General features: G+C 52.5%; 1 protein-coding gene across 18 annotated transcripts in view; it reads left to right on the top strand.

Moving 5' to 3' along the window:
• The window catches only part of MPRIP (myosin phosphatase Rho interacting protein), a 152,907-nt gene extending 127,777 nt beyond the window's left edge, over nucleotides 1-25,130 (top strand). For 5 of the 18 annotated variants that reach the window (XM_072730570.1, XM_072730563.1, XM_072730556.1 and 2 more), the window contains 9 exons: nucleotides 139-3,984; nucleotides 7,494-7,641; nucleotides 8,211-8,328; nucleotides 9,007-9,166; nucleotides 10,422-10,541; nucleotides 11,340-11,426; nucleotides 12,075-12,237; nucleotides 13,638-13,723; nucleotides 18,340-19,076. In XM_072730570.1, the coding sequence (XP_072586671.1) occupies nucleotides 139-3,984; nucleotides 7,494-7,641; nucleotides 8,211-8,328; nucleotides 9,007-9,166; nucleotides 10,422-10,541; nucleotides 11,340-11,426; nucleotides 12,075-12,237; nucleotides 13,638-13,723; nucleotides 18,340-18,411 (4,800 nt within the window). In that variant the 3' untranslated portion in view covers nucleotides 18,412-19,076. Of the gene's footprint in view, nucleotides 1-138; nucleotides 3,985-7,493; nucleotides 7,642-8,210; nucleotides 8,329-9,006; nucleotides 9,167-10,421; nucleotides 10,542-11,339; nucleotides 11,427-12,074; nucleotides 12,238-13,637; nucleotides 13,724-14,240; nucleotides 14,307-18,339; nucleotides 19,077-23,654 lie in introns of those variants that run through there. The other 13 variants (XM_072730571.1, XM_072730565.1, XM_072730561.1 and 10 more) reach the window with 6 other exon arrangements.
• The last annotated feature ends 1,600 nt before the right edge of the window (nucleotides 25,131-26,730 follow it).

Below are 26,730 nucleotides of genomic sequence, written 5' to 3'. Positions count from 1 at the left end.
TTGAAAAAAAAAATGATGCCGAGGATAAAAGGCAGCCCCATCAAGGAGCTTTTCTGTGGTTGACCCTGGCCAGAGGTGTGACACTCAGAACCGGGAGTCCCGAGTGTTACTAACCAGTGTTTAATCGGTTTTTTTAAGACTGAAGTGGCCACCTCCCCATCCGGTGCCTGGCAGAGGCTCCATAGAGTCAACCAGGATCTCCAAAGCGAGCTGGAGGCCCAGTGCCAGCGCCAGGAGCTGGTCACGCAGCAGATCCAGTCCCTGAAACGCAGCTATGGGGAGGCCAAGGACGCAATCCGGCACCATGAGGCCGAGATCCGGAGCCTCCAGGCGCGGCTCAGCAATGCCGCCGCCGAGCTCACCATCAAGGAGCAGGCACTGGCCAAGCTCAAGGGGGACCTGAAGCTGGAGAGGGACAAGGTCCGTGAGCAGCTGGAGGAGCGGCAGCACCGTGAGGCCGCACTCAGCGGGCAACTGCAGGCCAGTGAGCAGAAGCTTAAGAGCGCTGAGGCCCTGCTGTTGGAGAAGACACAGGAGCTGCGGGACTTGGAGACGCAGCAGGCACTGCAGAGGGACCGGCAGAAGGAAGTGCAGCGGCTGCAGGACCGCATTGCCGACCTCAGCCGGCAACTAGGCGCTAGCGAGCGGGCCCAGAGGCTGATGGAGGAGAAGCTGCAGGCCAACTACGAGCTGCTGCTGGAGAGCTGTGAGAAGGAAAAGCAGGTGCTTCTGCGGAACCTCAAGGAGATGGAGGACAAGGCCAGCGCCTATGAGGACCAGCTCCAGGACCGCGAGCAGCAGATGGAGGTCCTCCAAAAGGAGAAGCTGAGCGCCAAGTTCGAGGGCAGTGAGGTAGTCCACCGGCTGGAGGAACAGCTGCAGATGAAGGAGGCCAGCATCCAGAAGCTGGCTGAGCACGTCCAGAGCCTCAGAGACGAGCGGGACCTGATCAGGCAGCGGTTCCAGGAGCTGATGGATCGTGTCACCCTGTCTGATGGGGACATGGCTGAGCTTCAGGAGAAGCTGAGTGTGAGGGAGGCCGACTACCAGAGCCTGGAGCACTCCTACAGGAGGGTAGCCGGCCAGCTCCAGAGTATGCACGTGCTGCTGAAGGAGAAGGAGGAAGAGCTGAAGCACATCAAGGAGATGCACGAGAAAGTTCTGGAAAAGAAAGAGCAGGACCTCAATGAGGCTTTGGTTAAAATGGTTGCTTTGGGGAGCAGCTTAGAGGAAACAGAAACAAAGCTCCAGGCAAAGGAAGAGATTTTAAGGAGATTGGGAAAGGAATTCTCAGAGGATGCAGAGGAGCCACAGAGCTGCCTAGAAGAGGCAGGGGATGGCACAGTGCTGTCGGGCCCACGGCTACAAGCTGCTGGCTCACCCCCGGCCTCCCAACATTCCAGGCTTGAGGATGAGGATCCTGGGGCTGTCCTGGTGGAGGAGCGTGGCGATAGCAGCCCCAAGAGAGAAGAGAGCATGGCGTCTCTGAAGTCAGAGGTGCCAGACAGGGAGGGGCACCCTCAGAGCACAGCAAAACCTGACCAGGGAGGATCTGGTGTTAAAAGGCAAAGAATCCGGTTCTCCACGATTCAGTGCCAAAAATACACGCACCCTGATGGGTCTGAGAAGACCTGGACCAGCAGCACATCCTCCGACACCAGCCAGGACCGGTCGCCCTCAGAGGAGAGCATGTCATCAGAGGCCACCCCCAGCTCTCTCCCTGCAACCAGTGACTCCGACACTTATCTCTCCATAATACACTCCCTAGAGACCAAGCTCTACATAACGGAGGAGAAGCTCAAAGATGTGACGGTGAAGTTGGAGAGCCAGCAGGGCCAGAGCCAGGAGGCCCTACTTGCTTTGCACCAGCAGTGGGCTGGCACGGAGGCACGGCTCCGTGAGCAGCTCCGGGCCAGCCTGCTCCAGGTTGGGGCACTGGCCTCCCAGCTAGAGCAGGAAAGACAGGCAAGGGCAAAGATAGTTGAAAATCACGTTGGGGAGCTTGGCGACTTCCAGATGAAAAACAGTCAGGCTCTGGCTTGCTTAGAGAACTGCCGAGAACAGCTACGATCCCTGCCAGCAGCCAGCCAGGAGGAAGCACAAGACACAGGAGGAGGCCCCCTGGCCAGCACAGAGGGCACACTCATCAGCACCCACCCGGCCATGTGCCACTGGTCCACTCCTTCAGACAGTGCGGCCCAGGCTCAGCCTGAGGACTCGAGTTTCTTGGAGATCAGGAAAGCACTTTCACAGCCACCGCAACAGCCTGAGCTGACCGAGCAGGAGCAGCTGAAACTCCTTTCTGATCAAATAGCTCTGGAGGCCTCACTGATAAACCAAATAGCAGAGTCTTTAAAAAACACAACATCAGATATCTCGCGAGTTCTCCATGAGATCTCCCAGTCAGGAAACTTGCCCCTGGAACCTGAAAGTGTGGCTCTCTGCCCTGGGGCCGCAGCAGACACCTGGGCGAAGAAGTTGCTAGTGGATGGTGAATTCTGGAGCCAGGTAGAGTCCCTGAGTAAGCGCCTGGGAATGCAGAGAGGAGAGGCAGCTGATACATCCAGAGGAGAGCCACAGAGTGTCCCAGCAGCCCTGGTCCCTGCCCTGGCGGATGCCACGTGGGTGAGGGCAGAGCTCAACTTTGCTCTGCAGTCAGTAAGGGAATCATTCCAACGGAGGTTGCAGAGCATCCAGGAGACCCTCCAGGGGACCCAGGTGGCCCTGCAGCAGCACAAGCGCGTGCTAGGGGACATCTTGGGAGCCTACCGAACCCCCGACTTTGAGAGAGTGATGCAGCAGGTCTCAGAAGCCCTCAAGCTTCCCTCAGGCATCGAAGACAATGTACAGGCATCCTGGGACCTGAGCCCATTAGGAGAAGTACTAAGTCATCAAAAAGCAGCCGGCTCCCAGGAACCCTTTTTCGTGGCCCACCAGAGCTCTGGGGCCCTTGTTGCTATTCAGGAAGAACTCGCCCTGCAACTTAAAGATAAGGCCAGCCTCTTAGGGGAGATATCTGCCGCTTTAACCTCACTTCCCCCTGTGGAATCAGTAAGAGATTGTCAGAAGCTTCTCCAGGCATCCCAGAATCTCTCCTGGAACACTTATCTGGGAGGCCTCGGTCAGTATTCTTCATTATTAGTTCAGGATGCAATTATTCAGGCTCAGGTGTGTTATGCAGCCTGCAGAATCCGGCTGGAGTATGAAAAGGAGCTGCAGTGCTACAAAGAGTCCTGGCAGAGCAGGGGAGCCTCCTGCCAGGAACACGAGCAAGCCGTCGGGGCTCTGAGGGAGGAGTACGAGGAACTTCTCCGAAAGCAAAAGAGCGAGTACCTGGAAGTGATTGCCATCGTCGAGAGGGAAAATGCGGAGCTCAAGGCCAGGGTCACCCAGCTGGACCGTCAGCAGAGGTGTCTGGAGGAAGTGGAAAGCAAGCACAGTGAGAACATGTTTGCCCTGCAAGGAAGGTATGAGGAGGAGATGAGGTGCGTGGTGGAGCAGTTGAACAGAGCAGGGGACACACTGCAGGCAGAGCACAGCAGAGTCCTGAGCCAGCTAGATGCCTCTGTCCGAGACCGGCAGGACATGGAGAGGCAGCACGTGGAGCAGATGCAGAGCCTGGAAGACAGGTTCCAGCTGAAGATCAGAGAGCTGCAGAGCATCCACGAGGAGGAGCTGAGGACCCTGCAGGAACACTACTCACGGAGCCTGCAGTGCCTACAGGAGGCCCTGCACCACTACCAGAGGCGGCACCCGGAGGCCCTGCCGGCCCCCAGCTCCCCACCCAGCTGGCCCACAAGCGAGCCCAGGGACACACTGCAGGCCACCAGTGGAGAGGCTGAGTCCATGACGGGGCTGAGAGAGCGCATCCAGGAGCTGGAGGCCCAGATGGACACCATGCGGGAGGAGCTGGGACAGAAGGACCTGGAGGGCAGCGCGGCCACACTGCGGGAGAAGTACCAGAAAGACTTCGAGAACCTTAAGGTTCTGAAGTGTCCCTTAACTTGCAAGGCAGGGGAGGGGCAGGCCTTATTCTGCTTGTCAGGGGGTGGTGTCCCGTAAACAAGGCTCTCAGGGTGGAGCTGAGGACAAGCGGGACAAGTTGATATTCTCTCTCCCCTGAGTCCTCACTGGCATGACGGGGTCTCAGGCCAGGGCCTGGGCAAGGGTCTAGCCTCCTGTTCAGCATCCACCCTACCCCCACCCCAAGGAGGGTTGGCAGAAGACGACTGGGAGCACCGTAAGAGAAGGAGTATGGTCCCCCCATCACCCCTTGGCCTGGTTCCTCCACATGACCCCAGCAGGGGGAAGCCTTTCTTGTCCCCATCCCAGCCTTGCCCTCTCTTCCACCCCCACAGAACCCACTCTAGGCCAGTACAGATGTAAACCTGTGGAGAAGAACCCAGGAGAGATGGGCCAGAGCCTCTTTTAGAGGGCTGTCTCCTTCTGACTGCCCCAGGAAAGCAGAGTTAGAGTTCCCAGAAGAGGGATATTTGCAAGGCAGTGTCAAGGGTCACTCTACTGTCCCCAACTGTCTGTGGGGAACTGGCATTTAATGGGCACTCTGTGGAAGAAGGGCTTTTCTACTGAGCACGCTTCTCGGTCACTGGGGTTCCTTCTCTGGAGGCTGCAACCTGTCCCCCAAACCCTCACTCCATCTTACACTCTGCCTCATGAGGCAGGATACCCAGGCCCTGTCAGGTGTAGGTGACATTCCCAGACTCCTCGGGGCCTTGGGCTGTGTGGGCCGGTCCAGGTTCTCACCTATCCCATTTGTAGGTAGAGATGCCTGACTGCCTGCATGCGTGGAGCATGACTGCCCAGAACTTCCCCTAAGCTTCTCAGCATTACCCTCCCAAGCCTTGCACCATCCCTTGGGTGGAGCTGCATGCAATAAATGGCCAGACTCCTCAAAAGCCCTCCGTCCCCAGTCAGACCCGGCTATGAGATGGCAGCATGGGCTCCCAGGCTGCAGGCAGCTGCTTTACTGCTCCTGCCAAACCCAGTGCTAACGCCGCTATTTCCCAGCTGCTTGTTCCTAGAACTCTGAAAGTGGAAGACAAATGTGGCAACAGTGTATTCTTTACCTCTGTGTGATGACACAGCTCACTGACCAAAGACAAGCACCAAGCAAGCTCTTGGATGGCCAAGAGGCCATTTTCTCCGTTCTTTTTACAAGAACCTTTTGAAAACTTCTGAATCGTGAGAAAGCTTTAAGAGTTGTTTTCCAAAAGTGTGCAGACCGTGCCCCCAGGGTGGTCAGCACAAGTGAGCACAGCATTCGAGTGGGCCAGCTACACCTTTACCAGTAATTTGCATAAACATTGGTCTTAGTGCCCTGCCGCAGAGCACTCAGCTCCTTCCTGCGACGCCCTCAGGTCTGTGTCGCTGGGTCCCTGGGCATGTACATACCTTGTGTTCACTGGGAGCCAGGTACTCCCATCCCAGCAGTGAACAGTTTCCTCTCTGTTCCGACAGAGCCCCTGCGCAGTGCGGCATTGTCAGCCCCCGTGTCAGTCATCTGGGCGGTGACAGCATATCATTAGTTAGCAACAGATCATGTTTGAGGGCTTCTGGTAGCATGTCTCTAGGGGCTGAGATGCTGCTCATTCTGTGCATTCTATCGTGCGCCTGTGAACATCTAGCCCATCCATGGAGTTCTCACTGCCGCCCTGGAGGGGCAGGAATTACAACAAAATAGCACTCTCGAGGGCCTCCGACTAATAGCTGTTCTTTTGTGCAGAGTTTTGCCCAGATCAGGGAGACCAGGGTCTTGGCCTGACAGCCTCCCTTCTGGCCACTGCAGGCTGACACCTTCCCTCACAGCTCTGCACAGTAGCCATTAAGGAACTGGGATTGATCCCAGGAATTACTGGCTTACAAATTCAAATTTGTTTATTTTTCAACACATACACTGTCCAAGGAAGCAACGGGTCTTTATAGCTAATTCAGTGTTTCTGTAGGAAGAATTTTCACCCTTTAAGTATTCTGAAGCAGTCCAATCAAACAAAACCCTAGAAGATTTACTAGCTATGTGCTCCTTGTGAATCAAAGCACACAGGAGGGAAGATGAGGGGCTTGGAAGCCACAGCCCCTGGGCTCTTCCAGCTATGCCATGATGTGAGGCAGTGAGACGAGGCCACTGGCCTTCAGATAGGAGCCACGTGGGAGAAGGAATGCCCAGTTGATGGTGGACAACGGTTAAGACCATTTGACCAGTGCAGCCAGTCTGTTGCAGGGAAGTCTAAACTGTTGGAAGATACTGAGTGGAGTATCTCAGAAAGGCCTCTCCATTACGGTGGGGGCCCAGACAGAGACACCCAAGTGTAGTGATTTGATTTCTTATCCTTTCTTGAATCCAGGTGCAAGAAGATCCATCAAATAGTATAGGTTGAGAGGGAGGAACCCTCCCATATTCTGCATTTGGAACGTAACATGGCCATATTCTGTTGTTGTTTTTTTTAAATCACTGAAAGGCCTAATCCTTACTCTCTGAAAGAGATCTTGCAGGGGATTTATTTAAAAGGTGTACCTCCATGCACAGAATGGCTGCACTGAGCACAGCCTCATGGCTATGTGGCACATTCACCTGCTCCTTTGGTAAGAGCACTGTCATAAGCCAGGTTTGGGCATCTCTGAGTGGATGTGTGGGATGGTTGGATCCCATCCTAGGGTGTACCTGTGTCCTTCCCCCAAACCTACGTCCAGGTAATAAACCAGCCTCATTCTAACCAGGCATGGACAAGTTCAGAGAGCAGTGCTGTTGTGTGTCTCATTTCACCTACAATTAGTGCCCCTCTTTGTACTCCTTGGGAAGGGAAGGAGGAAGGTGCAGGCTGAAAGAGAAGAGATCATGTAGTCTAGTCTGATTCCCCTCATTGAACACCAGGTGAGGGTGGACAGCTGCTTAGTGGCCAGGCCAGACCCCCTGGCTCCACGTACCCCCCACCCAACCCTCACCAGGATACCTGTCATTGGGGGGATAGTCTTGGCTCCCTTCAGCTGACAAAGACTCATTGTTCTTTGTGACTATGAAATGCCCTATCTGGTGCTGAAAGCTTCCTGCTGTAGAACTCCAAGCAGACACAGCCAACCTCCATACATTTGCTCTCTTCTCCCTCCCTCTGGTCAGTCTTTCCCAGCAGTGATTCTGTAAAGGTTCAGGATGAGCTGTTTTAAATTCCACTGCAGCCTCTTCCCACTCACAGCACTGACTTTCCACAAAGAAGGAGGCTTCAGAATAATCTCCCAAATAAGAGAATTTATGTAAACTCTCTTTCCTAAATGCTCTGATAGCGTAAAATGCCCAGTTGTATCAGTGAGCATCTGCAGACATCCGTCCAATGGCTCTGCTGGCTCCATGCTCAATTTCAGGGAGCATGCTGTCTGGACCAGGGAGCCTAGAGAGACCAGGCTGCTGGCTTCATGATAAACACAACACCCAGCACAGTGGTCAAGGAAAACCTCCATGGAGTCCTTTTTACATCTTACAGGCCACGTGCGAGCGAGGGTTTGCAGCCATGGAAGAAACGCACCAGAAGAAGATTGAGGACCTGCAGAGGCAGCACCAGCGGGAGCTGGAGAAGCTGCGGGAGGAGAAGGATCGCCTCCTGGCTGAGGAGACAGCAGCCACTATCTCAGGTGGGAGCTGAGCCTGGGAGACACTTGCACCCCTAGGACAGGGCATGGGGCAGGCTTCCTGAGCTGACTGCATGGCTGGGCAGTGAGCGGCCTTCACGCTGTCATCTAGCTGAGGTTTCAGCTTGGTTTTCCAAAACAAGCCTTTGATGGTTTCCTCCCAGGAAGAGGCTGGTTTGGGGAGCCCGCTGAGTGCTTGCAAGCCCCAGCCCAGCACCCCGAGCTTCACCCAAGGGGCGGTCCCCGGCCTCTCCAGTCCCCTCGCTGACTTTGTGCTCCAACAGCATAAGACCACCTCTGCCTACGGTGGCCAAGAACATCAGAACATCAAGAACATCATTGTTGCAGCTTTTGCCTGGTGACAGACTTCGGCACAGAGCCTTCTGATATTTAAAAAAAAAAAAAAAAAACCCGCGTCCCTTTTCTGGTGGGAGTTCCCTGGGAATTCCTTGGTTTGGGTGAGGCCAGCCTGACCACTCATGGACGCTGCGTGAACAGCAGGCAGACACAGTGCTATCCTGTCCACCTTGCCCCCGAGCCTCTCATGCTGATGGCTGTGTCCCTGCCTGCAGCCATTGAAGCCATGAAGAATGCTCACCGGGAGGAGATGGAGCGCGAGTTGGAGAAGAGCCAGCGGTCCCAGATCAGTAGCATCAACTCGGACATTGAGGCCCTACGACGACAGTACCTGTGAGTCCCTTCCTGCCCCCAGGAGGTGGCCCTCGTAGGTGGGGCTAGAGGGATTTCTGCTCTTCAGGTGGGGAGAGGCACCCTGCTGAGTCTTTCTGAGAGCCACAAGGACCTGGGTCTCAAGGGTGGGCATGGGCAGAGGCCCAAGGGCTCCAGGGCGGTTCCAAGCCACCCTTCCTGAGGGGCTGAGCACCTGGGTTCCACTAACGGAAGAAGCAGCTCTGTGCCTCGGGTCCAGGGTGACAGAACAGTGTCACAGGGCTTTGATTTTCGAGTGTGGGGAGAGCCTGGTCCTGGGTTATCAGACACAGAGCACCTCAAAAGTTAGTGTCGAAAACAAATCACAAGTGTGACTTCTCTCAGAAACAGGACATTTGTTTTGGCATGAATGAGTTCTGTCCTGACATCACAGGAGAGCTTTGTGTGTGGGGCCGTTAAGCTCCTTGAAAAAGGAGCAGGGAGGAACACAGGAAAGATTCTGTAGGTCTGCAGCACTTTCTAGGCTCTCCTCTTTTGAGCTGGGTAAGAATCTGTTGAGACCACAGAAGGCATGGGACTGCTCTCTGCTTAGCTCTTTGTGTCATGTCTCATCACTCCTCACGTGTCTTGATGGGGACTCAGCCTTTTAGAGGCCTGGCCCAGGGGTGAGGGCAGAGCTAAGCTGTGCCCTGTCCCTAGGGAGGAGCTGCAGTCAGTACAGCGGGAGCTGGAGGTCCTGTCGGAGCAGTACTCCCAGAAGTGCCTGGAGAATGCCCACCTGGCCCAGGCGCTAGAGGCCGAGCGCCAGGCCCTGCGGCAGTGCCAGCGTGAGAACCAGGAGCTCAATGCCCACAATCAGGTGAGCCTGCCACTGCCTCAGCCCACACTGGAATTGGGAGCCGGGCCTCACCTGAGGTGACCCTGAGTTCCTGAGCCACAGTGGCTGCCCCATCTGCAGGCAGCTCCCTGATGTCTGCCATTCCCCAGCATGTTGACAGAAATTCTGCAGATGGTAGAGCTGGGGCGATTTTCTACATGAACCACCTCTTTAAATTTGAGTTCACATGGGCTCTAGCCCTTTTGGGACCTCTGAGATGTCCCAGTTTCTCCTGAGCGTCTGTGGATTTCTGCTTCATTATTGGTGGGCAGGGCCTGTGAGGGAGGGTCATTGTACCTGATCCAGGTCTCCTGTCCTCAAGGCTAGGACCATGTGTAAAGATCCCTCAGTCAAGGCCATACATGGTTCACATTTTTGGGGGTCAGATTATTGTCTTAGAATTTGCTTGTTCTTCAGAAAATTGGGGTGCATTTAAAACTCTGCTAATGGAAAGACTTGAGGTAGGTTTAGTTTGATAAAAGCTTCTCGGGATCCCTGGGTGGCGCAGCGGTTTGGCGCCTGCCTTTGGCCCAGGGCGCGATCCTAGAGACCCGGGATCGAATCCCACGTCGGGCTCCCGGTGCATGGAGCCTGCTTCTCCCTCTGCCTGTGTCTCTGCCTCTCTCTCTATCTCTCTGTGACTATCATAAATAAATAAAAATTAAAAAAAAAAAAAAGTTTAAAAAAAAAAAAAAGATAAAAGCTTCTCCAAGATACTGAACCGGACCACTCTGTGGAGAGGCTCATCGTCCTTACTGTGTAGACAGATCAAGGTCTCTATGGGCCAAGACTCACCCCATATGAGGGTGCTCTGGCTGGACTGATTCCCCCTAGTCACTGCAGTGGCCTAACATGACCACTTATCAGTTGGAAAAAAAGTACAGAGGTTGACCGGGGAGAGTGAGAGGGCCTACCCCTACAGAAACTCAAATTGGACAAGCCGCTGGACAAGCGTTATAGTGACAAAGTATTGAGTATTATGGAATCCTGTGTACACAATTCTCCACACACGTAGAACCACATAAATGGCCTTTCCAGGGATGTAAGTCACATGCAGTGACAATCTCACACGTTAAATCTGAAATGCCACAGTGTGCATAAGGCTTTGTCTGTGACCCTGTCTGCTCACACATCTCAGCCTCTTCTGGTGAGGAGACAACCTCTCCCGGTTGTGCTGTCTGAATGCTGCCCCAGGCAGCTCTGTGAAACCTCCCTCCTTGCTGTTGCTGTCCCACAGGAACTGAACAACCGCCTGGCTGCGGAGATCGCACGGTTACGGACACTGCTGACCGGGGATGCAGGTGGGGAGGCCACTGGCTCCCCTCTCACACAGGGCAAGGATGCCTATGAGTTAGAGGTACTGCTCGGAGCCCCTTCACCCCGCTTTGCAGCACACAAGCCCCAAGCAGGAACCAAGAGGTGGCCCTCAGCTTATGGGCAGGGATGAGAGCTGGAGACCGAAGAAGAACATGGAAGGATCCAGATCACCCCAGGCAGCAAAAGAGAATAGCTGCCAGGCAGTGTGGGATCCACAGCAGGAGTGGGGACCCCTGGTGAGGAGGCCACAGGGACCTTCCACCCCATTGCTTGCAGTTTCTGCCACACCACAAACTGAGCACCTGGAGTGAAACAGTGACTAACTCTGTGAACCCCACAGTTGCTCACCATTCTGTAACACCGTATTACTTGGGGTCAGGGAAGTTTAAGTCAGAATGATTGATTCTTAGATCTTTTTATAAAAGTACTTAGATTACTCCCCAGTCAGTTAACATTTCATCATGAACCTGTGCATGCTCAGTGATGTGGGAGAGGCTGAGTGAGGTCAACAGTTTCAGTAGGATGCTGTCACGGGCTCCGTCCCCAGTGCCCACCGTGACCCCGTAGGTTCAGGAACAGGGTTGTTGGGTCCAGGAGGAATTGTAGTGACTTCTTTCTTTTTTTTTTTTTTTTTTTTTTTTAGTGACTTCTTTCTGTTTCTGTAGATGTTGTGCCAACTGTTAGCAATGGCTAAGTGTATTTGCTGGCATTTTGGGGGTGCATGTCGATGAGGAAGCAGGGGACGAGGGGCTCCCTGCTCAGTCATCATCTTTGCTTTCAAGAATCTGCAAGTCCCTTTGTTGCTCAGTGTCAGTCCCTAATTTCTCTGTTATTCTAGGTCTTACTGCGGGTCAAGGAGTCAGAAATCCAGTACCTGAAGCAGGAGATCAGCTCTCTCAAGGATGAGCTACAGACAGCGTTGCGGGTAATGGTGCCTCCCTGCAGGAGACAGGCCTGAGGATGGGCTTGGGGTGGAGCAGGGGCACATGTCTCCAAGAGCTCACAGAGGCCCTCGTGCACTCGAATTGTAGGCTTTTCTAGAGTACATTTCATCCTTAAGGGGAATGTGCTTTCAAAATTGAGTTCTCTTAAAACACCAGCCTGTAAGCAGGTGTAGTAAAAATGAGGTGTCACTGTGTCCCTGTCCTCCATGCTTCCCATGTGCTTTGGCAGGGACAGTGAGACCAGAGACAAATGTCGTCCTGGAAAATGAGAGCTTGGTGAAGCCCACCCATCTCCACCAGGGCCCTTTTGAAATCAGAGAGGAGATGACAAAAACTGTGGTAGCCATTCAGTCACTTAGGAAATCCTAGACAGAGAGGGAGTTTCCAGGAGCTGTGCCTGTGCCTGCCAGAGCCCCTGGGGATGCTCCTTCCATGCTCGTACAGACTCTCAGCTCTGCCTGTTCCACCTCGCATTGAGTGTCCACCTCTAAAAGATGGGTCCACCTGCCTCCCCAACTGCTGGAGACACTCCTATCATTGCACAGAAGCCTTGCAGTCCCGAGGAGATGGAGATGGACTGCCTAGCCTGGCCCTAACCACCACTTGATTCTGCCCTTCTTATCTCCAAGGACAAGAAGTACGCTAGTGACAAGTACAAAGACATCTACACAGAGCTCAGCATCGTGAGGGCAAAGGCCGACTGTGACATCAGCAGGTTGAAAGAGCAACTGAAAGCAGCAACGGAAGCACTGGGTGAAAAATCCCCGGAAAACACCCCTGTGTCAGGATACGGTGAGTTCCCCAGGCTTTGGGCTAGAACCCCGTCACTTGTGGTCACTCCGGTGAAGGCATAGGAGCCCATTCTGTATTTAGATCTGTGTTTCATCATCAAGAACCACTGCAGGGCACCGGGCCCAAACCTAGTAGGCACCCTGCTACCATGGAGGAGCTATTGTCCTCTCGGCACGCTGCTGGGCACACTTACTGATCACCTTGAGGGGAAGTCATGCCATTGGCATGTATTTTCATAAGAATCACAGGTTGCATTTTTGCATTTTTCTATCTTCCTAAAGAACCCAATGGTTCAGTGATAGTAGCTGTTAGTAGCTAGTTGCTTGATCATGGGGCTTGACCATAAAAACCTCCAAGAGACCATGGGGGTCGGGAAGAGGCTACTCAAAACATGTTTTAATTCACTGGTATCCAGAAAATGACACTGGGTTTCCTCAGCCAGCCAAGCGTTAACAATCGTGGCAACGCTGGCAGACAGGTTGAAGCAAGATCATTTGCATTGCTGCGGGAGGACAAGTTGGCGGTCTTTCTGGAATCAGTCGGATGATACCTGAGCACCACTCAAAATCAAGCTATAGGCTAACTCTAGAAGGGTAACAAAATGACAACAGTGGCTACTTCTGAGGAGGAGCTTGGGGTGGCAGAGGCCATGGACGGAGGAAGGTTTAGAATTTGGGGGAGAATGCTTAGATCCTATGACCTGCCAGTTGAACTTCTGAAGGACAAGTGCATGCAAATGTGCGAACAGGAGCTTGTTGCATTTGCAGCAGATGGAGGCCGTGGCTTCACTACACAGTGAAATACCGTGCCTTTCTTAAAAGAGACCAGGTAGAGGTTTTTGTTTTGACCTGGGAAGAGATCCATAAGTACACAAAGTTTAACCCCCTGCCCGGACACATGGTGTGGGGTGACCCAATGTACATTTGTTTTAGCCATCTTTTAGAAGTGTGAAGGACTGTACCCCAAACAGCGGTTGGCAGGCGTGTGGGGGTGAATTGTGATTCTTGCTCCCTCCTTTGCTGTATCACAGCCCTGGGTTGCTAGGAAGAAAGTGGGAATAAAGAAATAATGGGACAGTGGGTCTGTCCACGGGCCCGGAGGAAGCATCCTAGGACCACCTCCACCATCCCCCACAGACCTCAGCTGCAGTCAGCAGCAGGCAAGGGGAGGCTAGCCCAGGGCCACACAGACACCCTCAGGCCATTCCAGTGCTTTCAGTTGTTTCAGGAAGAAGCTTAGTGTGTGTTTTTATGATCATTGGCTTGATGTTCTCTTAAAGATGTTTAAGGAAATGCCACAGGCGTGTGGCAGTAACAGGAAGCTTGGGAGATTTTTGCACATTCAGTCTTGTTCCACAGAGTTTTTTAAAACAAATGTAATGGGTCCGTTTGTTCCTTTAGATATAATGAAATCTAAAAGCAACCCTGACTTCTTAAAGAAAGATAGATCCTGTGTCAGCCGGCAACTCAGAAACATCAGGTCCAAGGTGAGTCTGAGGTGCAGCCCCAGGGTGTGTGGGCCTATGGGACGTTAGAGAGGAGCCAGAGTCAGAGCCCACCTCGGACCGAAGCAGGGGGTCCCCAGGGTCCCACAACTTCTCCGGCTCCACATGCCTCCCTGCTGGGCCAGTTCTGGTGGCTTCGAGTGCCGGGTCTCCTTCCTGCTGAAGTAGAACCAACTTCTGACAGTGACAGTACAGGAAACAGAGCTTGGAGTGAATTTGACACTGGACCTCCAAGGCCACATTTCCCCCCAGACACCCCTGGGCCAGCCCTACTCTGTCTTCACACATCCCTAGTTTTACACTGATGCTGCCTGCCTTCAAGAGAGGAAGCTGCCTACACCTCTTCCCCTGACCACACCGTAGCACATCCCCAGTGTGTGTCCCCCACCCTGCTGTGTGCCTCTCCACGGGAAGGACGGGCGGAGGGTGGGAGTAATGAGCTTGTTGCATTTAGGATTTATTGTGTGTGTGTCTTATTTTTTGCTCTTTCCTCTGACAGTCCGTAATTGAGCAGGTCTCATGGGATAACTGAAACGAGCCCGCTTCCAGGTCCCCTGTCATGTAGGTAAACCACCTCTCACCACCCACCCACCTGCCACCCTCCAGGGGGTGGCTACCTGCATGCACTGCTCACACCTCCATAGCAAGCTCCTTGTTTTTTATTGTTACTTTATCTGCTCCAGCAAGCACATACACAATCCTGGTCAAGTTTCTTTAACCTGTTCTGGGAAATTAACTGGCCCTGTAACTTCTTACCAAAGTTGACCTTTTGCCTAGGGGAACTCCCCTCCAGTTTGGCAGGCAAGCCATAGAGGCAGCATCTCGGGTGGGTGTGGGCCTGTGAGTGGCCCCCAGCACTGGTCAGTGTGCATGTCAACTAATCTGTGCATTCCAGGTTCTCTGGGAAACCCATCTTGCCCTCTGTCAAGAGGGGCCCTGACAGAGACCCAGCAGCCCCTGACAAGCAGAGTATCCCATCACCAAGAATCCCTCCCCACCAAGTTAGTTAATAGGCCAAGGCAGGGCGGAACCCGGGTTTCAGGGAGCCGGTACCTTGTGGGCAGGGCCAGGAAAATGGCTCAGCAGAGCAAGAGGACAAGGGAGGGGTTGGGACTGAAGATTTACCAGCACTTTTTTTGGTTTTGGTGTTCTTTTAAACAAAACAAAAGCTTCTATGTGTGCCATTGAAGGCAGTAGTATAAAGAAAGAAGGTAAGGACACAGAAGTGCTGGCTGAGAAACATCAGCCTGTTTGAAAACAAACAGAAGGACAGTGGGCCCACGCCTGGCCATTCCTGGTCTCCACACCAGGCCATGCATCCCAGTTACATGGCAGCTCACTTCAAAGTGTGCTTCCAGCTGAGCTGACTTGATCTCATTAATTCTCTGACGAGAAGGTTAAGAACAGCAGGAAGAACACCAGCTCTGGGCCATGGTCCTGGCAGAGGGGACACTGATATGGCGCAGGTCCGTCCAACACTGGCTCCTTTTGCTTGTGTGCCTACAGCTCGCTCTCCAGCTGGATCCACCATCCAGAATCCTGTGGCTAAGGGGCTTTAGCCCAATGGCTTGGGTGAAATGGGTTTGCTTTAGGAAGACGTTTAAGAAAATCCCTAGTATTTTAAACCAATCAGTTTGGTTTTATTTATTCTACTATACAGTCCCAAATCACTTGTAACCAAATATGGTTTATGCTTGACTGAAAACTTAGTGTGGGCTCTTTCTGTAACCATGAAAAACATTCTGTTTAGCAAAAATAGAACTTGTTCTTTGGTTTAGGGTTTTCTTATTAAAGAATCTACTTCCTATTTGAGGTTGAACTGTATCTGCTCTAAAATCACTGTTAATGATTTAGGCCTTTTGCCCATGTCAGTAAATGTAAATGACAGTCAGTGAAAAACTTCTGGAAAGCCTTGTTACAGTGTGTCCACCCTGTCAAGATAGATTATGTGTCCCAGGTGGCATGTCAAAGTCCCTGCAGGGGGATAAAAGTACACAGGACTCTGGACAAAAGACCAGAAAATCTGCAAAAAGATCTTTATCAAGAAGGGTTTTTGTAGTGGGTGCACTGGGAAGACCTTTTACACCGGCTGGGAAGGAACTATAGCAAAGGTAGAAAGTGAGAAAACTGGGCCTCCAGGGCAGCCTCAGCCTCTCAGAGGTGCCATGACCCAGGCAGGAGTGGTAAGGAGCCCAGGAATGGGGCTTTCCCAGATGTCTTTGAGTCCATGGTTGGCTTGGATAAGTCTCTATTGTCCTGATATGCAGGCACAGTCCCTCTGGTGTGAGTAGAAAGACAGGGACCCTGCAGATGTCCTCAGGGACACGTGTTGTGATGCCAAGGGCTCAGGCCTGTTTGCGATGTCAGTAGGCACTCACACTGGGATGTGTGCTGTCCTTTTCCCTGACTGTATTTGGAGATTCCCCATTCCACACACACCCTAACCCCACCATGGGAAGACCAGGGGATTAAGTTGCCCAGAAACCAAACCTGTTGTCAGTGCTCTGTGATATGGGATCTGATATGTACTGACTTATGTCCTTTATTGGTGTTCTGTTTCTGTATCATGCCACACTGAGAAGGATAGAAAGTCTCAGCACCCATAAAATCAAGGCAAGCTCAGTGCTTAAGAGCATCATGGCTTTCCTGGTATTAGAACGGAGCAAATCTTTCGCATGAGATCCTCATGGAGGCCCCTTTCTGGTAGTCTGAGTATGGGCTCACAGAGATACTTGGTGGAGAGATTGGCTGTGTGGGAGGAATGAGCCCCAGGGGAGCTACTCTGCACCCCAAGGACCCTTCTCTGGGCACGCAGAGTCAGTGTAGGGGTTGTGCACATTCTTCCCTTCCAATTCTAGTGTACAGCCATGTGTGGCACACAGCCTTGGGCTCCCCCTCGTCGCCCTGCTCCCATGCTACATTCCTGAGCACAGCAGGGACTCTGACCTTTCATGGAAGGAGCACACAGGCAGGACATTTGCTAGCCCTTGAAAGCCCTTGAAAGTCCCCAGCTAGAACAAAGCGGTATGACATGTGACAGGCCTGCCTGTGGGCCTGGCACTTAGGTGTGGGGCCTCCCACAACTGGTCATGTATACCTAGCACCTGTCCAAGACTGACCCTGTGCACATGGCAGCCCCTTGGCCTGAAGCGCTTGGGAGAAGACCTGAGAGCATCTCAGGCGATTATGTATGTTAAGGGAATTTCTGGTTCAGAATGGAACATGGATTTGCCCCCCCATCCTCCAACCAACTGGGTAGCAAGCTTCAATAGTGACCCCCTAACCAACAGCTTATATTAAGGTCCATCTGGACCAGTGGGTTTCAGAAAGGTTAGCCATAGAACCCTTTATTTAAAAGGGGGGAGGGCAGTTATCTTTATTCATCTACACACATACAGCTCCACAGTATAGAAAAGAAGCAGAGCTGTTCTACATAACCGGAGGGTAACACCAGGGCCCACCCCCCTGGCCTCAAACCTTGCAGGTGGCCCAGTCACACAGTCCTCACTCGGAAATATGTGCTCCAAAGCATCTGGCTGAGCCACATCAGGACCTCCTGAGACTGTGTCACAGCTGGAAACAGCAGGCTGGGCTCTTTAGGCCAGCAGACTAGCATGGTGCTGGGCACCAGCATTTTATTTCATGGTGTTCAGGTTTGGGGCTAAAACTGGTGTAGCTGTCTGGAGCCTGTACCCAGGGCCAGCCTCAAGTCCTATACATCTTAGGGGATCCTGTACCTTTGTCAGCTCTAGCACATGCCAGCCAGCCCAGGGACCTGGCAATCTGAGGCTAGTGTCCAGCTGCTAAGAAGCCAGCCCTGTCCGAACTGATACTGGAGTATCCTCAGCCGTACTCTGAAGTGATACTCCTTTCCTCATTGAGAAAGTAGATCTTCGGGAAAAGCCTCCATCAGTAAAGTGAGAAATAATTTGTCCCCCAGTTAGGAAAATATCACTCATCCTGGATCACACGGGTTTAAACTGCTGAGGTCACACATTAGAGTATTGGTTTCACATTCTGAAAATCTTAGTAAATATGTTAACATGTTCCCAGGTCCCCAGTAACAGCAAATCCAGCAGGGCTGCTGCTCAGGGAGTGCCAGGAGCAGGCCCAAGGGAAGCAGGCGCTGCCAGGGTGCACCAGGGAGGAGGGGTCCCTGGCCACACTGCCAGCAAAGCCCTGCAAGCTCTGCAGCCCTCCTCATAATGCTCAGTATCCTGGTCACAGAGGAACTAGATGTGGACAGACACACACACAGAGAAAGACATGGATGGGCGGATTTCTAGTTCTTGGCACAGCTTTTTCTCCTGGCTGAATTGATCTGGTCGCTGCTTGTCTGAAGAGCCTTAAGCTCAGAATTCAGCTTCTTACACACATGGTCTGTTTCTCTGGTTTTTGCTTTTTCATCCAGATAACACCATTTCACAGGGGATGTCTCTCTCCTTAGCATGCCCCACTAATCTCTCGAGGAGCCCTTCCTGCCCTGCCCTCCACCCCAGCACCCGCACCTCTGCCTGCCTGCAGCCGCACGCACGCACAGCACCAGGCCTCGTAGTTAACAGTCTCCTTCTTTCTCTCCTGCTCTCATCTCCACCCAGAGTCTGAAAGAAGGCCTGACGGTGCAAGAACGCTTGAAGCTCTTTGAATCCAGGGACTTGAAGAAAGACTAGCCGTGTCCCGTTCAACTTGAACACACACACCCCTCCCAGCCTGCGGCAGCACTACCCCAGCGCTGCTTTTTGTCTGTACCTTTATTTTTTATTATTATTATTGTTGTTGTTACTGTTGTCATCATTAACTGTAGGTATGGATGCATGAAAGACCGATTTAAGGGTTGTTCACACCGTTCCCTGCTGTGTTGATTCCAGCTTCCTGTGTGTTTGTCAAAGCTTTTTTTCCATGGTATTCTCAAATCAGCCAAGCAGCGGGGCCGGGAGAGCTGTGTGCTCCCGGCCGGGGTCTGCACAGAGCCCCTGCCCACTGCATCCACCGCACTCACCGTCAGTATTAAGGCCCAGCAGCCTGTCGATAAGCTAGCTCGTCCGCTGAGGGCACTGTGCAGAGTCGGGGCTCTCGCTTTGCTGCGTGTGGGCGCCAGGGGGGCAGCACAGACAACTCACTGGCCTGCGGGAGGAGCTGGAGGAGCAGGTGGGGAGGCGTGGCTTATAACCTCCACTCACCACCTTTGGTTTGGGAGAACAGTGTTTTGTACTTGTCCCACTAATTCAGCTTAGAGCCACAGCCCAGATAATCGTGGGGAACCTTTCACAACCTGGAAAATGTTGAAAGCAGCCATTCCTATTTTTGTTTGTTTTTTATTAAATCTTGCACAAAACCCCGGCCCCTCTCATTCCTTCCTACGCTCGTTCTTTTCTTGGTCACTAGTAGTTCTGGTCTTTTCATAAAGACTCACAGAGTGTTGAGCTGCAGCCTGGGGCTTCACACTGCTTGCCAGTTTCCTTTGGGTAGTCCTTTGAGGGGAAGGACTGTTCATGTCTTGAACCTTCCTGAAAGAAGCCTCTACATTGCTTTTGAGAAGGTTGAGCGAAGACCCCTATGTTAAGTCAAGAAGAAAGTACAGAGGATGTCGGATGAAACTTGCTGTTATATGTTTTGAGCTCTGATTTGAGCTCTGAAAAGTTCTCTTGCAGCGGAGAGCCAGCAGTAAAACTATACTAACAATTTTGATTTTTCTTAGTAAGACCTTTTTAACTGCCAGGAAACACCACAGTAATCCTTGAGAATCTGCTACACGGGGCTTCTGTCATGGCTCCGTGAGAACTATTGATCGTGTTAAGACAGGAGTGTAAACCAGCCCAGCCCAGCGGGCCGCCGCCGTTCTGTGGCCTTCAGAGCAGGCCGGAAGCTTTGCCTTGGAGGGTTCGGAGGAGCCCGCTCTGGTCTCGCCGCTTCTGTTGCCCCGTTCGTTTTACTGCCGGGAGCATGCGTGCACTCTGTCAATGCTCCCGTTACGTTGGCAGTCCCTGGGTACATGGGGACTTTGCAGGTAAAAATGTAGAAGTGCCCTTGCTTGGTCTCTAGATTTAGTTCAGAACAGGCTCATTCAAGGAAAGGCCTGGAAGGGTCTGGGGCGTGCCATCTTCTCATGGGAATAAACTCTTTGAGTTCTCCACTGGCATTGAGCCTTTCCTTCATCAGCTTCCAGAATCTTAACCCACACCCATCACTCCTTTGCTGCTATTCTTGCACGTTTTCAAAAGCAAGAGAATATCAGGTCTGGTGTTTTAATTCTACTTCTCAGACACTGCTCCCCGCACCCCACTCCACCCCCCCTGTAGGTTGGCAGCATTTTTAGAAAGGACCATGATTTTGTGTGTGTGCCACTCCGAACAGGAGCGTACAGAAGGGATGTTGGGCCCTGGGGACCCTTCCGTCTCTAGAACACTGTTTAATGGGTGTGTCGTCCAAGGCAGAGAGTGATGTGCTGTCCAGCAGGATCTGATGGGCCAGGGGCCTTGCACCACGCCTCTGCTCAATCTGTCTCGGCACCGTGATTTCACGGACCCCTCGGAAAACCCCTCATGTAGTGCAGTTTTCTGTGTGGCTGCCCCTGCTGCCTCTGGGCAGTCTGGCCCTCCTCCAGGCAGCCCCCTGCCTCTAGCCCTCCCAGCTTTCGTGGCAGCATCCCCGCATGCATTCAGGTGCCACCTGCCTTCAGACTGTGCCGAGTCTGAAATCTGCAGTGCTTTGTAGAGGTCGAAGAGCACCTTACATACTTGTCTTCATCATTTACCCCTTGAGGTTAGACCTCCGGAATCCTTGAACTTGTGTGCTGAGTGTAGCATGTGGAAGTCGAAGGCAGAGACGGGGAAAGACCTATCACTGCCGCCTCTGAAGGCTCCTCCTCACCGCAGAGACCACAACTCCCTGCCCTGGGGCTGCCTCAGTCAGGGGGTTACCAGGAAGCCGGCTAGAAACGGGGGCACTCCGGCTGCCACCTCCCAAAAATGCCCTGAGCCTGGCCTGGTCTTGCCCAGCATTGCACAGTGATAACTACTGTCAGGCCAAGAACCAGGATGAACCGCCTGCTGCTGAGCCCCATCCTCCAGCTGGAGGGAGCGGGCAGGACAGAAGAAAGGGGCTGCACTGGCCACCTGTGTGTCGCATCCCAGCCCCCACAGTGCAGTCTCCATACGTGCCCTGCAAGCCCCCTGCAAGCCCCCAAGCCCCCAGGGGAGGGATGTAGCCACCAAGTTCCGGAGGAGAGAAGACAGTTGTGGAGGTGGAGTTGGCCTCTGCTGGTAGAGACGGGTCCTTCAGGGGCTGCGGATGGGCTAACACAGGTGAAGGTCAGCTCACGGCGCTCCAACTTCCCTGGGGCAGGGTGTGGTGATAACACGGATCGAGTCTCCACTAACCCACAGTCGTAACTGCTTTTCTGTGAATGGTCACTAGTTCATCTGTAACCCGCCAGCTCCTGCAAGCAAGCACACCCACCGAGAGTGGGGAAACTAGCGACAGTTCTCGTGAGCGCGAGCTTGGGTCCCAGCGTGCGCACGGCTGTGCACGAGCACAGATGCACACCGAGGAGCCGCTTTCTGCTGGTTGGGCTCCGTGTTTGGCACGTGGGTGTGAGAGCTAGCATTCCTGCTAAATGTGGCTGGCGGCAGCTCCCCTGGTGGCCGCGGTGTGGCAGATGGAGTGCTTTGCCGTTGGAAATGGAAGCTTATGCCAGAAGGCATCGAAGTGGGTCTGAATTTAAGGGAGGAAGTTAGGGCCATGGTGGGGACGTGTGGGTTTGGCAAGAGCTGAGACCAAAGGCGCCTCCCTGTGAATCCAGCAAGTGGAAAGGCCGAGAGCGAGGGAAGGCCCTGGGCTCTGGCTAGTTATGTGCACTCTGTCACTAGCTCCCTGACCTGACCACTAGGCTTTGGGGCCTCACCAGGGCCACGGTAGGAAAGAGACGGAACTGCGGTTTTTAAAAACCGTGGGAGTCGGCCAGTACGGGATTCTGACAGGTAAGGCCAGGAGACCAAATGGATGGTGTACAAAACATCATTAGAGATGTATTTAATATTCTTTATTTCACCGCGGAGGGAGACAGATGGAATGTGGCCCTCTTTGTCACTGCTGCCTGGCAGTCCCCTGGGCAAGTCCGTTTTTAAGGCCTCTGGGGCAGGAGGTAGCAAGTGGCCACCCTGCCCCTGCCGCTGACCCTGTGAGCGCTGGACTCAGGCTAGAAAGGGGCGCGGCTGGGCTCCCCACTCGGTGAGCCAGCAGGCAGTGTATTTCTCCTTTAGAAGGTTTCTCCCCTGCAGGCTTGCTAGTAACTCCCTGGACGCTGGGGTGGGGGCTGCGCCCTCCCCGGCCTCGGTGCCTGCGTGCTAGCTTCACGGCTAAGCACGCCCCACTCCCCGCCGCTCCTGCCCCAGTGTGTCTCCCAAGGCGCTTCTCCAGGGGCTCAGAGCTGTTCTCCGCTAGAGTGGGAAGAACGTCTTCTTGAACGGAAGAGAATTACTGAAAGGAAGTTTCCTCATCTTTGTTCTAAAGAAGCTTGAGATTTTAACACTTTCCATCCTAGATACAATTTCAGAAAGCCGGAAAACTAAAACAGAATTCAGTGACTACCCCCACTTTTACTACCAAAAAAGCCTGGATGGTCGGGGGGCTGTGTTCAAAGGTTTACCAAGGACGGGCGGTATGTAGCATTGCACTTAAAAGGAATCGCAGTAAAAGGAATTACAGCTTGGCGTGCTGATTGGAAGCTTCACTTCTCCAGAAACTTCACTTCGGTCCTTTTGAACACCCCCCCCCCAATCCTCACGTGGGGCTATCCGTGTTTGCTGTTAGGCGTTTGCTGTGTAAACCGATCTGAAGTGCCCCGTCCTGTGTCCCCGTGGCCGCGGCACCCCGCCCGGCCCTTCACAGGGGCTTGGGAAGGGGACGCTGCCAACTGGCTGGTGCTGGAGCTTCGGGAAGTTGGGTACTGGCGCGCGGCTTTTCCCCTCTGGCGTCTCAGGCTCTTCTGCCTCGGGTCCTTCTCGAGCCGGGAGCCCCGGGCGCTCAGCCGGGAGTGCAGGGGAGCGGCCGCGGGGGGGTCCCGCATGCTTCGCACTCGGGGCTTTCTCAGGGCACACAGCGCCCGTCCGGCTTGCCCGTGCCACCGGGTGCCTACCGACTGAGAGCCTCGGAAAGGTTTTTTCACTCCGCTGAGAGCGGGTCAAAAGGTACGGTCGTCTGCTGTCCGCGGCACGGAGTGGCACACCTTGGACACGCCCGTCCTTCCGCAGCACTCCCAGGAGAGGGCGCCCGCGGAGCCGGCGGTGCTGCGTGTGCGCACAGCGGAGCGAGCGCGTCCACCAGCCCACCAGCTCGTACCTCCCACAGTTGGGGATTTAAGGGACAATCAGCCTCAAGGGAGTCACGTAAAACCACTGGTTTGGGGACCCTTTGATAGGAAGACATGACAAAAGCGCAGCCTGGACGCGAAGCTCACTTTGTCTGAAGGGCCGTCTGCGGGGACGGACCCGGCCGCATCCAGGTGCCCTTTGGAGAACACGTTTCGAGTCCTCTCGTTTCTTTATACAGGGGAGAGGTCTCCCTTCTCAGTGTTTCAACGGAAGGTGCTCAGCGGGGCAGGAGGTCGTCAGCGCCCCGCCCCTGCCCCAGGCGCCACGCCACGCGGCTCCCGGTGGCTTCCAGCTTCTCCGTATTGAAAAGCAACCATGTTGGTTTTCCTCAGAATAACCTGTAGGTTATTCAGAGCGAGCAGGGTAAAGAGTCCTCGGAAGTTACTGCAGGGATTTGTGTGGGTGTGTGACAGTTCGTGTGGGTTTAAAAAAAAAATCTTAACAGACCTCCGTGTGTAAGAGGGGGAGGAGCGCTTTGGGTACAGGCTGAACACCCAACGCCCCAAGGAAATGTCTTCGTGACTGGTGTATCTTCTTAAAAGGCTGCGGCCACTTCACAGGCGGTCTTAAGGAGTGTACGACAGCATCTGAGATGACGGCAGGCCTGCCTTCGTGCGCTTTGCCCGTAGAAGACCTCGATCATGCTTGCTGCCGCCACAGCCAGGTCGAACCCTCCAAAAAGCGGACAGAGAGGAACATGGTGGGTCCGTCTTCCCCACGCCCTTGACATGCTAATGGAACACCTGGAGGGAGGCTTCGTTCAAAGCACAGGTGTGGCGTGAGGGGCCCAAATGGGTGACCTGTGCACACTCGCCAGGCCAGGCATCTGCATCTCGCAGCGACTGGGTTCTACGGGGGGACAGCGTCGAGAGCACCAGTGTGGCCAACCTGCCGCGTGTGTCCACGTCCATGTGAGGAAACGTACAGTCATACCACCTCAGAACTGGATCGTCCGGTCCTTAGGCCGACCCGGGAGGGCGTGCAGGTCTCCAGGTGGAAGCACACGGCCCGTGGGTGGCCGTCGCGGGCCTTCCCAGGAGGCGGTCCAAGCACCACAGAGAAGCGGAGCTCTGGAAGCACGGCGGTTGCCAGACGCAGCGTGCCTGCTGCCTGTCGCCTGTCCCGGGCCCTCTGTTCTTTGCCCTTTGCAGCTTGTAGCACACATTTCAGTTTTGTTTTGTAGGAAACTCGGCCTGGATTATATAACGAACACTAAAGTCATTATCATGTCACGTTTCTATCACAGAACCAATTAAAGTGGATTTTAGGATTTACCTTTAGTATTAACGACTTCTCTACTGACATTGTTAGGACTTAAGACCAGTTAAGTGATAAGAATTCATGTGGTTTTCCTAAGTAATATTTATAAAATGTAAAGTTTCTAATCACTCCTCAACAACTGTAATTCTTACTAACTTTTCTCACTAATACTCTTCTGCCAGAGTGAGTGTCTCAGGTCAGCTACTAGGGACAGCACTCAGCCGAGCCGCTGGGGGAGCTGATGCATGAACAAGGTGGGAAATAACCCACAGCAGTGACGGCTGCCACAGCTAATGCCTTCACCCCTCGGGTGTATGATTCTAACTGGGGTTTCCTTTCTGTACTAACGTTGGATGATGATGTTCATCATCATGTGCAGGACACAAAGTCCTGTGCGGGAGCGAGCAGAGGCCTGGAGAGCGTGGGCAAGTCCTGTGCACCAGCCTGTAGGTGCAGCAGGAGCCCCCGAGTGGGGCGGGGGACCCCGTCAGGCTACACCGTCCTCCCGAACAGATGAGCCTGGCCAGCTAAGCCACTCGCCCTTTATGACAATTCAAGATCGTGATGGTGTCATTGAGGATTTTTATTAACAAAGTTTCTGAACAAGTGCTCACTACAGTTTGAAGTGTTCCTTCCTCAGAATATTTATTCCTTTGTGTGACATGCTAGATTCCTATGGATGTAGCTTATCATTTCTATTTTGTAAATAATTACCTAACTTTACATAAACTATATCATAATAAACTATTTTTGCATCACCCTTTGCATGCTGTGAATGGGATTTTGTGTAGTGGGAGACATGCAAATTATGCATTTAGGTCAACATTCCAAAGCTGGTCAGTAGCCTAATGATTTATACTGGAGTTTTTTTCCACTTTTAATAATCTGCCTATTTTAAAATAATGTTTTCAGAGTTGAGGATTAGTTGTCAGCATTTTAAAATCAAAAGATTTCCCATAAGAGTCTGTATTGCACATGTTCGCAGACAACACATACTAAGTATTTTACATCATGAATCTAATGAAGAAACATGGCTCTGTTACAGAAATCTCCAAGGGAGGCTAAGAGCACAGTAAGAAGTGCTGAGGAGAAAGAGCTATATAACTGGCACTTAAGGAACTATATAATCCTTCATTACTGGGTTTATCTACAGTAAAGTGTTGCTTTTTGCTTAAAAAAGAAAATACATCTTACCTCATGACCATACACACACACACACACACACACACACACACACACATCCCAACCACAGCCCAACATTTCACAAAACAATGCACTCTTATTAGAATATGCTGTGATGTCTACATTCTATTTAATTTTTTAAGATTCTGGTTGTGACCTATTGAATAAATTTAAAATAAGAAACTGGAGTTTTCCAATATTGCCACAACCTTTGGGATGAAGTATGTGGAAATCCAAACTTTTATTCAAATAAACACAGAAAAATCACATACGGACTCTTATTTGCTGGAAATCAATTTACAGAATTCACAAAACTTAGAAAACTGAGTACAGACATATAAAAGATCCAGTGTGCCATTCCAGTTGTTTCAGGATGTTTCATTAACTTTTTGTCCATTAAAAAATTTAGGGGGAACGCCTGAGGTGGCTTGGCGGTTGGATGTCTGCCTCTGGCTCAGGATGTGGTCCCAGAGTCCCAGATCGAGTCCCACATCAGGTTCCTGCATGGAGCCTGCTTCTCCTTCTGCCTATGTCTCTGCCTTTCTCTGTGTCTCTCATGCATGAATGGATAAGGTCTTTTAAAAAAAATTCTAGACACTGGTCTGATGTAATGGTATTCTGATAGCTTTAACATCCTTTTTTTTTTTTTAAGCTCTGTAAGTGCAATTTTGAAAACCAGTTGGCATTTGGAAAATCCAACATCCTTCGAAGATGAAAACACTCAGCAAACTAGGAATAGAAGGAAACTTATTAAATATGATAAAGATTGTCTATAAAAAAAACCCGTAACTGGGCAGCCCGGGTGGCTCAGCGGTTTAGTGCCACCTTTGCCCCAGGGCCTGATCCTGGAGACCCGGGATGAAGTCCCATGTCAGGCTCCCTGCATGGAGCCTGCTTCTTTCTCTGCCTGTGTCTCTGCCTCTTTCTGTGTCTCTCATGAATAAATAAATAAAATCTTAAAAAAAAAAAAAACAGCTAACTTGATACTTAATGGTAAAAAACTGCTCCCCTCCCCCTGCCCCACTAAGGTCAGCAATAAAACTGGTATCTGTTCTCACCATGTCTATTCAACACTGCCCTGGAAGTTCTAGCCACTCAAGAAAAAGGAAAAACATCCATACTGGAAAGGAAGAAGTAAAACTATATTTATTGATGACATGATCTTGTATATGGGAA

The sequence above is a fragment of the Vulpes vulpes genome, chromosome 12, assembly GCF_048418805.1.
Source record: "Vulpes vulpes isolate BD-2025 chromosome 12, VulVul3, whole genome shotgun sequence".
NCBI lineage: Eukaryota > Metazoa > Chordata > Mammalia > Carnivora > Canidae > Vulpes > Vulpes vulpes.
This window is presented reverse-complemented; position numbering and strand designations above follow the sequence as displayed.